Below are 12,422 nucleotides of genomic sequence, written 5' to 3'. Positions count from 1 at the left end.
TGGTTACGGTCGGTAGAAGTGAGTTTACGTTGTAATTCAGGTTGTTGATGGTTTTCGGTGGCTTTTCTGTTTTTGGTCACCCTAGGTGATTAATGACTGTTTTTTAAGATTGTCATACAGCGTGATCTCCCTCTGTAGGGTCAAGTGGTGTCCTAAGCTTAGGAAGTCTCTGTCCTGATCGATCAACATGTTTTCGACCCTTGTTGATAGAATATGTAGGTGACATAGCGCTCCTCCATGGTAATGACTCGGCTCTACGTTCCTCAAGTCCACTCTTGCTTCTCCACTCTTTTTGACTGCTTACACTCTTTTCTCTCCTCCTTTCTCTTCTCCCTTTTCCGATCTCCTCCCCTTACTTTCTTCTATGCACTTACTCTATCAGAATTGTCCCTGGACCTAATATGATAGCAACCTTGTCTGTTTCCTCCACCCTCACATTACTGTTTTTTTCCTCCCCACCATCCCTCCAGCACTATCTGAAATGTCGTCAGGCCTAGTATGATAGTCGCTTGTTTTGTTCCTCCCCTCCCTTTCTGCACCCCTCTCCCACACCTTTTGTTTTTCTCCGGCTCTACCAGAAATGTCGTCAGGCCTAGTACGGTAGTCGCCTGTCTGTTTCCATTTCCTTCCCACTCTCCCCCTCCCTTCCTTATCTATGTCTTAGCTCTTGCATTGAAATGTCATCTGGCCGAGTACGATAGTTAATTTCACATCCTTATGTTCATGGCCTGTAAGAATGTGGTTGTATTTTCCCTTGTTCCCTCCCTTGCCTTGAAGCGCTTTGAAACACATTGTGTATAGGCGCTATATAAATAATCATATCATATATCAAGTCGCCTGAGTTGATTTACCTTCAACTCTCTCTTCCTAAATATCTTCCTTCACGAGCCCTTCGCTCATCCGTCTCCAACTCCCTCATGGTCAGCCGCTTCTCGAAGCAACGAGCTGGGGGTAGATCTCTCTCCGCAGCAGGGGCCTCCCTCTGGAACAGCCTTCCTGCCTCCCTGAAACTTGAGGAGAACCATCTCCGGTTCCGGAAGCACCTCAAAACCTTCCTCTTCGCTTCTGCCTTTTCTCTCCCTCTCCCCTGCTAAACCTGCTTAACTCCCCACTGAAATTCTGCACTAAACCTGCATCTTGGCCACTCTCAGCGACCTCGGTCCAGGGCCCAGCCACTCTCCACTTGCACTGCCTCCCTGGCTCCCCCTGCACTGTGGGACTGTCACTGTATCCCTACAGCCCCCTTCCTAGCACTTGCTCTGCACTTACCTCGCACTTGCCACCAGCTGGCCCTTTTATTTATTATTTATTATTTATTATTTTATTACGCTACTTACCGTGTACTGCACTTTCCCCCCCACCTCCTCCCCCTGCACTTTCTCCTTTTCCCCCTACCTCTGCACTTGCGCGATCTGAATGACACCTGGCCTAGTAGGATCGTTTGTCTGTCTTCCCCTCGTTTCCCTCCCTCCCTCCCTGCCTCGTCGCGCCTTGAAACACTTGTGTATAGGCGCGTTACAAATACCATATCATATCATATCATTTGTTGAAGCTTGGTTATTAGGTGAATCAAGGATTCCACCTCTGTTTAATGTGACTTCATCTCGATTTTCCTTGATTTGTTCTAATTTAAGGATCCATTTCCTGGGTGTTTTTTCGGATAAGCGTCCGTCTTGGATCTGTAGTGTAGAGCAGCGTGGCCTGTGGTGTGTCTGGTACTAGACACTAGTCGGCGTTTTCGCTGTTGTTTGACGTGAAAGTCTAATGCTGGAAACTGTTGCCGGGATGTTGGTGCGATCTGCTCCTTGTAGCCGGCGGCTATCAGAACTAGATTTAGGTTGTGTCAGCCCATCCTTGGTAGTCTGTTTTGTAGAAGTAGCATTGCTACTTTGAGGCACTGTTTTTGGTCTGTGCGTTGCTAGGGCTTCAATTTTCTTCCTACGCTCCTCTAGAGTTAAGAAGGGGGGAAAAAGACCTTTCCTCGTCTACTTTAGGTCTTTTTGAGGAGTTGTGGTTTGAAGACCCCCGTTGTGAGGAATCGGTTTGGATCTTCTAGAGGCTGAGCTGTCAAACCAGGGGAGACTGCAGCGTGTAAATGCTGGGTGAGATTCATCAGGCCGTCGCTTGTCATAAAATCCTCTATTGTTTTTGGCGAGTCCGAAATTTTTAGCTTCATGCGTTTGTCATTAGAGCTCAGAGTTCCAGACTCCTGGTGATGTAGTAGATTTTGAGGGTTTAGGTTTGTCGGGTTTGTCTTGGTAGGTGTTGTTGGCTCTAGGACTAAGAGTTTCCAAAGTCGACAAAGGCTTATTCTGTCTAGCCTTCGAAGATTCAAAAATTGAGTACGGTTGATCAGCCGGCTCTGTGGTCACTGTGTTAAGACTCCTTAGTTTGTCTACAACTAGCACAATGTTGCTGGAAGTCCCTTGGGTAGTAGGTTGTTGGATTTATTTAGAGGCAGGTTTGTCTCTTGAGGAAGAGGTTGGTTTTTGTAGATGAATAGATGTCAGGTCGATGAAGGGCGTGGGAGCGATAGTTGATTCATCCTGCAGGCTAGGCGAAACACGTTTCTCAAGATCAATCTAAGCAGTTTCTATTGCTTTCAGACGCGAGAATAGTGCGTCCGTGTTTCCGTAAGAGTTTTTAGTTTTTTCCTCTTGGGCCATGACATATCCTTCTAGGAAGGTTAACTTTGTATGCGTCATGGCCTGCAGGGTGGTCTGGTCCTTCAGTGTGTGATGCAACGATTCATACAATTTGGTAAAGGGTGCGAGTGCGATCATGAGTGTTGACATGTATGAAAGTGACTTCTTTGAGGTGTATCTTTAGTGGAAGCTGAGAGTTCACGATTGGGACCATGGGTGGGAGTAGATGGAATAGAGAAGCCAGATTTGTCGAAGCGAGAATCAGTTTCAGTGAATGTTTTGGGCCTGTCCCTGTTGTCCAGGTGTGAGTTTTTCTGCAGTGAATCTTGTAGGTCAAGGGCTTTTGGCTCTGCCCTCCTCTTTTCACCAGGAGGCACTAGTTCTGTCCCGATTAATACCGGCGCACAAGTCGTGGAAATGCCAGGTGGGCTTGGTGATGGGAGTGGGGTAGCATCAAGTGCTTCCACTCGGAGCCGTCGAGGAACTAGGTGGGGTGAACGGACATACTCTGTGGTTTGCTCCCGGTCTTTAGGTGGTGAAGGTGGGGGGGTTTCATTTGTGGTGTTGGTGAGCCCAAAGATTGGGCTTGACTTGGACTAAGTCCAAGAGCTGACTTGTCTGCTTTCAAGCTCTGATTTGCTGGCTCAGGTGAGGTTCGCCCCTCTTCGGTATCTGAGGTCCGAGTCAGATTTTCTAAGTCGAGAGCGGTAAGTTTGGAGGAGGGAGAAATGACCATTGGTGACTCGTCAGTCTTTCTTTGCTTATTTAGTGGTTGCAGGTCAAGGACAGCATCAAGTAGTTCTGCATCCGTGAGTTCGCTTAGCGTTCCAGATCGGCAAGTTTTTTTTGTTTTTTTAAAGAAAAAGTTAGCCAAGATGGTCCTAGGAGAGAATGCTGGCCCTGATTTCTTGTCATATGAGGATATGTCTTTACTAGCTGACTGCTTTGATCTTGCTAGTTTTTTCTGTGTACAGGCAATGTGGGCAAAGTTTTGTTTAGTTGTTTTGGATCTTGCACTTCTTTTTCTCCCTTCCGGATCGGCAGTCCTCACTGAACTAGCGCGTTTACTCCGATTGTATGTTTCATTATTGTCGAGGATTTGTGGAGGCTGAGTGCAAAGGAGGCTTGGTCCATGCTCCGAAGCAGGTAGGTGTGGTCCTTGCTCCAAGGGGAGGATTGTAATGATATCGTCCGTGACTGTGATCTGCTGCTATGGTGGAGACGTGGGGAGCCCGGCCTCCGCATGGACCAGGGCCCGCACTGCGTGGATGTTTAACCCAGAGTCGGCGATCTCTGTCAGGGCTTAGGCCGCTCCTCAACCACGGCCTGGAGAGAGGCAGAGAGAGGGAGCCGGAGCCTTCGCAGACCCAGGGACGCTCCTCCTCCACGCAACATTCTCCATGGGCCGTACGGAGTCCTGCATCGCACTCGGTGGGGCTCACCTGCCATGGCGCAAACTCAGCCGCCCCCCCCCCCCCTCTGGGGAGAGCCGGTAAGCGGGCGGGAGGAGCCCCATCGAGCTTTGTGGGCTACATTCTGTTGTTGAGGGGCCAGTTTAAGAGCTGGTGGTGTGGTTGTCGATGGACGTGGAGAGCCGGCAGATGTCTGCAGTGTTCCAGAGCCAGTGTGTTGAACATGAGGTTTAAGATCTTTCTTTCCAGTTTTTTTTCATGTTGGTTTTAGTAGACTTCACTGGTGTTAAGTTCGTCTCATCAGGCACTTGAGTTTCGGTTAGTATAAGTTTGTCAAGGTTTGGGCGAGGATGCAAACTGCGAAGGCGCCGATTTTCTTCATGGGAAGAAAGGAGGGGGGGGGGGCAGTCTTTGCAGTCATGACTGCACAACTGCCACTCTCCGCCACTCCACGTCTGCTCCGCGGGCTGCTTGGCAGTTGTAGGTGATCCAGTGACGACTCCTCCAGTTAGCAATGGACAGGATAGACCAACTCAGCAGAATAGGGCTCTCTGCACGACTGCCACTCTCTGCCACTCCGCGGGCTGCTTGGCAGTTGTAGGTTATCCAGTGACCCCTCCTCCAGTTAGGAATGGACAGGGTAGACAGACTCAGCAGAATGGGGCTCTCTGCACGACTGCCACTCTCCGCGACTCTGCGTCCGCTCCGCGACTCTGCGTCCGCTCCGCGGGTTGCTTGGCAGTTGTAGATGATCCAGTGATCCTCCTCCAGTTAGGAATGGACAGGGTAGACAGACTCAGCAGAATAGGGCTCTCTGCATGACTGCCACTGTCCGCCACTCCGTAACTGTATTTACTGATTTCATTGTACAGCTCACATTACCCCTTTTAAGATAGGCCTGGCGGCTCCGTCACACTACCAACTTGTGTAATACAGGCCTATATTACAAGGTGGCTTACCGAATACCAAATCGTGTGTCCCACACCAGTCTGGCTGCACTAATTCTTACCCAACACTGGTTGCAGTGGTGGGATTGGTGTAGATTGGATACAGTGACTATTGGTTGTACTTGTGCCCAAATAAACCATCCACAAGGCTAGCCCCACCAAAAAGAAACATAAACATGTAACCCATTAATGCCAGAAAAGGATACTTTTAATGAACAGTCCCGTACTGCACTTAAAATGGAACAGTTGAAAGATTTATGTAAGACAATGGGACTGAGTTTAAAAGGAAGAAAGGTTGAATTCTAAATTGTTAAATCACTAAAATCCTGGGAGTAAGCCCATAACCCCTTCTCCCAACATTGATAGATGAAACTGGTGAAAATGATAGTTTAGAGCTTAGCTCCAATCTGCCAAATGGATCCTCAAGGAGTAATATGATATAGCATTTATAACGCACCTATGCACAAGTGCTTCAAGGCGTGACAAGGCAAGGGAGGGGAACAGAGGGAGGACAGACAACGATCTTACTAGGCTAGGTGTCTTTCAGATCGTGCAAGTGCGTGGGAAGGGGGCAGGGACAGTACAGTACAAGATGATTACAGTAAGTAACAGCCAACATGTGGCAAGTGCAGTACAAGATGACAACAATAAGTGAGTAGCGGCCAGCACGTGGCAAGTGCATAGGTAAGTGCGGACAATAGGTGTTGGGGGCTGGTAGGGGGACTGTAGAGGATACAAAAACAGTCTCCGAGTGCGGGGTTTGCCAGGTGGGAAGTGCAGGTGTGAGACAATGGCGCAGGAGGAACCTGGGCCTGAGATAAGAGGGTGTTCAGGTAGCCGGTGTGGTTCAGGTTTCAGCCAGGAGGTGAGGAGGAGAGAAAGAAGAAACCAAGAAAGGTTTTGAGGTGCTTCCGGAACCGGAGATGGTTCTTAAGTTTAAGGGAGGCTGTTCCAGAGGGAGGCACCAGTCGACGAAAGAGATCTTCCACCAACTCGTTGCTTGGAAAAGCGACTGACCCTGAGCGAGTTGGAAGCGGATGAGCGGAGAGCTCGAAGGAAGGTATTTAGGAAGAAAGAGTTGAAGATATTGAGGACCCAGGCCCCAGAAGGCCTTGTGGACGATGCAGAGGGTTTTGAATTTTATCCTCGCAGCCACTGGGAGCCAGTGCAGAGATTTCAGTCCTGGAGAGATACAATCCCCGGGCTTGAGGCCAAGGACAGTCTTGCAGTCCTGTTTTGGATAAGTTGCAGAGGGCGGAGAGTAGAAGCATGTAGATTTAGAAAGAGGCTATTGCAATAGTCCAGCCTAGAGAGAACCAGAGCTCTGGAGACAGTGAGCTTCTGGGGGAAGGAGAGGAAAGGAAGCATCCCTCGGAGGAGGTGCAGCTGGTAGTGTGACTTCTTAGAGATGTCAGAGATGTGAGGAGAGAAGGAGAGTGTGGCATCGAAGATGACCCCAAGGTTTTTAGCCTTGCAGGTGGGAGCTGGAAGAGGGCCAAGAGAGGCCGGCCAGAGAGCTACAGGGAAGGAGGGAGCGGGTGTGCCGATGAGGAGAATCTCGGTCTTGCTGGCATTAAGGCAGAGGTCATTTGCGGCACACCACTCCTGGATAGCAGATAGTCAGAGATGAGGGAAGGAGAGGAGGAGGCCGAGGGTAGCCTGAAAATGAGCTTGGTTTCATCCGCATAGCAGCAATACTTGGGGCAGAGAGTGGCGATGCAGTGGGCAAGGAGTGCTAGGTATTGGTTGAACAGCCAGCGAGAGAGCTTAGAACCCTCGGGAACACCACAGGTGGAGAAAAAGATAGCAGAGAGGAAGGACCCAAGCTGGACCTGGGAGGGTTGGTCAGAGAGGAAAGAAGTCTGCCACGCCAGGGCCTGACCAGTGATACCCAGATTATCACAGAGACGGTTGAGCAGGATGGTATGGTTGACAGTGTCTAAGCCAGAAGAGAGATCAAGCAGGATGAGGACGCAGGGGGTGTTGGAGTCAAGGTCAGTGGTTGAAGTGTACGAAAAGAAGTAGTGGAACTATGTTCCCTGCTGGCCTGCACCCACTCCCCATAAACCCCTTCGCCACACCCTCTCCCACACAATACAAACCCCCAACCACTTGCACCTGTTATTTAAAGGAATGTTCAGTGCAGTGCACTGAAAGTGCGAGCTGCAACGTCTTCCTACACTTTTATTTTAAAACGAAACCATTCCGAGCGGTTTCTTTTTAAAATAAAAGTATAGGAGCTCAGTTCAGTCCCGACTGCTCCCGCCCACTTCGACTACTGGTCAAGGTTGAAGAGCAGGTCTTCATGAATGTTCAGGAGAGCAGTTTCCGTGCTTCTGGCAGCTCTGAAGTCAGACTGATGGTCATGAAGACATCTAACAGATTCAGTGTGGAGATTAAGCTGGGAGATGGCCACTTTCTCCTGGAGCTTGCCCAGGAAGGGCGTGATGGAGATTGGGCGATAGCCAGGCAGGAGGGGTCGGCAGAGGGTTTCTTATGAAGAGGTTGCACAAAGGAGTGTTTCGGGTGGGGGTGAGGGGAGACTCCAGTGGCGAAGGAGTGATTGCAGAAATCAGCCAGGGCAGGAGCCGTGGAGTCGATGTGGTCCTTGATGGTTTTGGAGGAACAAGGGTGAACCTGTTTCGACAAGACTTTCATAGATCAGACTTGTCTAGAAACCTCGTCAGCGGAGAACAGGGGAAAGGTAGAGAAGGAGGGAGGAGAGGTGGCCGAAGAAGGGCCAGAGGAAGAGCAGGGAGGAAGGGGAGGGGAGGGGAGAGGAGGAGGGGGAGGATAAGATGTCTTGAGTTTTAGAGATGAAGTGAGAAGCCAGTGCCGTGCAGAGGGCCTGGGAAGGGACAGGAGAGGTAGAGACTGTGGCAGGATTGGCCAATTAATTGCAGATTTGAAAGAGTTCAGCCAAGTTGTTAGATGCCGCAGAGATGCAAGCAACTCCACCCTTCAACTGGTTCCTATAATTCAACAGACTACTATCACGACCGCTGTGGGTCACAATATAAGCCCAGAATCTCTCACTTGAAAGAATGAGACGGGAACTGGAATTCAAAGGGTCAGTGGAGGGTGCCATTTGAGTCCTGTCATTGAATGACCGACCCTTTAGACAGCCAATACTGGTCTTTAACAGCACTCACTTGGGTTGTCTTAACAGCACTGGAATTCAATGCACTACACTACATTGCCACTTGTTTTGTGTTAATGAATGAGATTTATAGCAGTACAGAATGTGCTCACCGTTCAGCACTGAATGTGGTTGGCTTCTAGCATGGAGTATTGCCTGCTATTTGGTGTTGAATGTGCTCTTCTTGCAGCATTTATTACTCTTTAGGTATGTGGTTGGCTCCTAGCAGGAAATGTGGTCTCTTCCAGTGTTCACTGCATCTTGCAGCATTAAATGTTGTGTAGCCTCACAATCCGTTATGCAGTTATCCTATTTGTCTTTTGGTAGATGTTGTCATGTCACAGACCTGGTGTCCAAGAGGAGCGTACCACTTGTACGAGACACGTCTAAGACCATATTCCAGAAAACGGACACGAGAACATATCACTGGGACAATATCAAGTGTCTTACAGTACAATTGTTTTTTTGTGCATATTAAGAGTGGGCACAGAAATAAAGTGATCATGCCATTTTAGACAGAAGTTTGGTCAAGTGCAGAAGCCAGGGCTTGTGTTCCAGAGTCTGCAATGTAGTCACTAGAACATATCGATCTTTCAGTGCACTGCACCCTTCCACAGATTACGCATCTGGATAGATATCCTCCAGCGCCAGCTCCTCTGGCGGTACGGGAGGAGGGGCTCTAATTTATTTTGGTAGTCAAAGGACTTCAGCCCAATGGTTCCCAGCAACTATGTTCCATTTCTACTTCATAACATAACGTCATGGATCGCCCATTATTATACTCCCATGCCATGGGGTGCTTCTGAGGCCACCCCCTTTCTGCCCTAGAGTTTTGGCTTCACCACGGGTACAAGCAGATTTACTGCATTAGTAGCCCAAGGTACCTTTCTGGTACTCTTCTTGCTGCCATATTGTTTTAGGAGCTTTCATTGTTCGGGGAAGCCACGAGATGGGCTTAAAATGCCATTCTGGCCTCTGATGCCATCTCTGATGTAGCTGGAGAGTCTCGTCTTTCCTTCTGAGGTGCTGTTCCACCATTAGATAAATGATTACACAGCCCTCACCGAAGGGTTGTGCAAATCTCCCTATCAAGAACGGAGAACTCAATGCAGTCCTGCCATACTCCATGTGATGTTTTTACAGTGATAAATGTGGTCATTCTAGATATGCAATGATGGCAGATTGTCGCCGGAGAAGATGAATTACAATGTCTTAATGATATGCAGACCATGTCATAAAGGGTTTCTTTTCCTATTTTCCAGAGGCTGTGGTCCTGACAAAGACCATGTGTATTTACAGTTGCATCATTTGCCACCGCAGCAGCTGGCCATGCGCCTCCCGGGAATCTCAGAGACTGCCATGATTTTTGCAGGTGTTGATGTCACTAAAGAGCCTATCCCAGTCCTTCCAACTGTCCATTACAACATGGGTGGCATCCCCACAAACTACAGAGGGCAGGTAACCATACCCCTAGCGTCTCCTTTGTGTGCATGTCCAGCTGCAGGGTTTATCCTGCTCGGTGCATTGTTTCCTTCCTGTCCGAGAAGGTGTATTATCTTGCAGCATTAAAGCCAGAGGGCTGTGGGACATCCAATCTGTTCATTCACGATTGTGACCCCTACTTTCTCCACACCTCAAAAGCGATACTATTTCTTGAGCTGGATGGTGAAATTTAAAACATGCACAGTGCTGGCATTTATTTTAGTTAATGAAATGTTGTTGGATTGGTATTGGTTTGTGGGCCTTGTAGCAATGTCTGGACCAAACATCGAAACACAAAAGTTTGAGAACTCTTGAATTGTCCTTGTTCTGTCTGTGTTGTCTGCTGGTTTTGTTAGTTAAAGACTTTCTGCTCCATTTACATCGGTGTATTTGATGTTTGGCTAGAGTATATACCTTCACCTAAAACACACTAACAAAAGAGATAGAAATCTTTGCTTTATTTCTAATGTGCGTGTTCGCATTTACAGAGTATGGCTACTGAATGTCGCTAGTGCCCTAAAATGGCCACGCCACAAGATTATCGATTTTTCTTAGGCCATATTGTTGTTTGTCCTTCATCCTGCCTTGCCAGGTCAGTAGATCCCATCCAAGGTCATGCACTTGCCGGGGAAAGCTGTTGCAGGCGGGCAGCCACATCTGCTTTTTCTCTCATACCAGACCCATTCACAACTAGCCCTCCAACATCTCTCTCTCGCGCGCAGTCTTCTTCGTATCTCCTCGGCTCTCGTGGTCTGCTTGGTTCCCTGGTCATGCCTCCACTACTCTTAACATAATTCAGGACAAAGCCACTCCTCCAAATAAGGGAACTTGCAACATTCAAACTTGGAGGTGGCTAGCCAATGGTGGACAGCCAGCCTCCCAGCCTCCACCAGGCAATAGCCATGCCTCTGGAGGTATGTGGGTTATGGGCAGACATTCCCTCACCCCAATTCCTCCCAGCTCGCCCACACAGGAAAACCATGGCCGACGTTCTTCAAGAATGATGATTGGGGGTGGGTGGCAGAGGGAGACCAGGCAATAAGGGAAATGTCTGACCACCTTAAGAAGAGTTAGAGGGTTGGGAAATGGAAGACTCATAGGTGGAGAGGGATGGCGTCTGGGTGAAGTCACACAAGCATGTTCCAGTCCCGTCTTATGTTTTGTGCCCTATTGACAGCACGGCTCAAGTCTCCTCTAAGGGGGACATGAGGCACAAAACTGCATAAGGTAGAAGAGAGCTTGTATGTGAAAGTCCCATTGGCACCAGAGTGACAGGTGCCGTAAGCAGTTGGTTATTTAGCCAATAATCATGCTTTTATATGGTGCTTTATGCCATGTTCCTCCCGTTTCTAAGCGCTATGATAATATACGTTTTATTACACAGTTTAATGGCATTCAATTTACTAACCTGTGTAGGATGAAGGCTAAATAAGTCCTGCTGGAATTCAAACTGAACTTGCTGAGCACATAACTTTCAGGCCAAGAAACAAAGGTGTTGTGCCTGTACTGTCCTTTCATGTAACTATGGAAAAAGTGTCCGTTATTTCTTGGCCCAGAGCTGCGTGATGCTGAATGCATTCCTTCTGTTTCCAGGCAATAGTCTATGAAGGTGGACAGGATAAAGTGGTGCCCGGCCTCTATGCTTGTGGAGAAGCTGCCTCTGCTTCAGTTCATGGCGCTAATCGACTGGGGGCCAACTCACTCCTGGATTTGGTGGTGTTTGGACGTGCTTGTGCCTTGACCATTGCAGAATTGAACAAGCCTGGTAAGACCAGATCTGGATTTTCTACAAATACTTTTGTTCTGGTGTGAACTCAAATCTGCATTGTGTGTATGGGATCAGTGTGGGAAGGCTCAAATCTGCATTGTGCGTATGGGATCCGTCTATGTTGTGGGGGAAGCTCAAATCTGCATTGTGCATATGGAATGTGTCTATACTGTGAGGGGTCAGCATTGAGAGGTGGGCACAATGTTGAAATGTTCCTAATATTTGCCATTTTTATTTCACTAAAATGAGTTTTGAAAAAGGCATATTTTAATTTTGTTTTCATAGGCAGGGACATTCTCCTTTGGTTACTTGCCCTAACCAAAGGAGAATGTCCCTGCCTATGAAAACAAAATTAAAATAAGTTGACCCTGTGTCCAAAATGCATCTAACCCTCAAACGAACATACAAAATCAAAAGGTATAATATAGTTTCTATCATCACTTCAGCCAAGTTATGCGTAACCCCAATATATATAAGCGTTTTTGCTCAGGGGCGTTCTTCCGAGCAGATCCGCCGCCGCTGATGACAGATTGCTCTGGTTACTGAATCCAAGCTTGGCATGCCGCGGCTGTGTCTTTGAATTCAACATATGCCAGCTCCCACACTTTAGGTCTTCCAACCCTATTTTTTGGGTTTATATATAAAACTTCTGTACGGTCTGGCTCGCAGTGGTTTTAAACATGCAGGATGCCTGGGCAGCAGCTCGGCTCATTCAGGCCAAGGATCTGTTCAGTGAACAGCAAGAGATGCCCATCTTTTTGCCCACAACTGGGGCAAAAAAGACTAACTTGAATTCTAGTACGGAGATCACCTTGCTTAAGGAGATTGAGAGGCTGCGCAAGAAAGAGATCTCCAAGTGGTGGGGGAACACTCACTACAGAATTATCTGGACATTGGACGTGGATTGCGCATTATGACAATGCCATCCTTTGAGGACCAGGATCCGCCCATGCTCCAGGAATGGGGCGAAGCCAGCAAGGGGTGTTCTGCTCATTTCCTTACCATTCTAGTCAAATATGCCAAATCTGA

At 48.3% G+C, this 12,422-nt stretch overlaps 1 protein-coding gene across 1 annotated transcript in view; it reads left to right on the top strand.

Moving 5' to 3' along the window:
- SDHA (succinate dehydrogenase complex flavoprotein subunit A) overlaps positions 1-12,422 on the top strand; it is a 473,685-nt gene that overhangs the window by 246,580 nt on the left and 214,683 nt on the right. Inside the window, exons 9-10 of the mRNA XM_069612357.1 lie at positions 9,406-9,601; positions 11,219-11,390. Coding sequence (XP_069468458.1) covers positions 9,406-9,601; positions 11,219-11,390 — 368 coding nt within the window. The remainder of the gene's footprint in view (positions 1-9,405; positions 9,602-11,218; positions 11,391-12,422) is intronic.

Source organism: Ambystoma mexicanum, chromosome 5p (assembly GCF_040938575.1).
Source record: "Ambystoma mexicanum isolate Mex_15411 chromosome 5p, UKY_AmexF1_1, whole genome shotgun sequence".
Classification (NCBI taxonomy): domain Eukaryota; kingdom Metazoa; phylum Chordata; class Amphibia; order Caudata; family Ambystomatidae; genus Ambystoma; species Ambystoma mexicanum.
The sequence above is the reverse complement of the archived record's forward strand: the minus strand, read 5'-3'. Positions and strand labels throughout refer to the sequence as shown.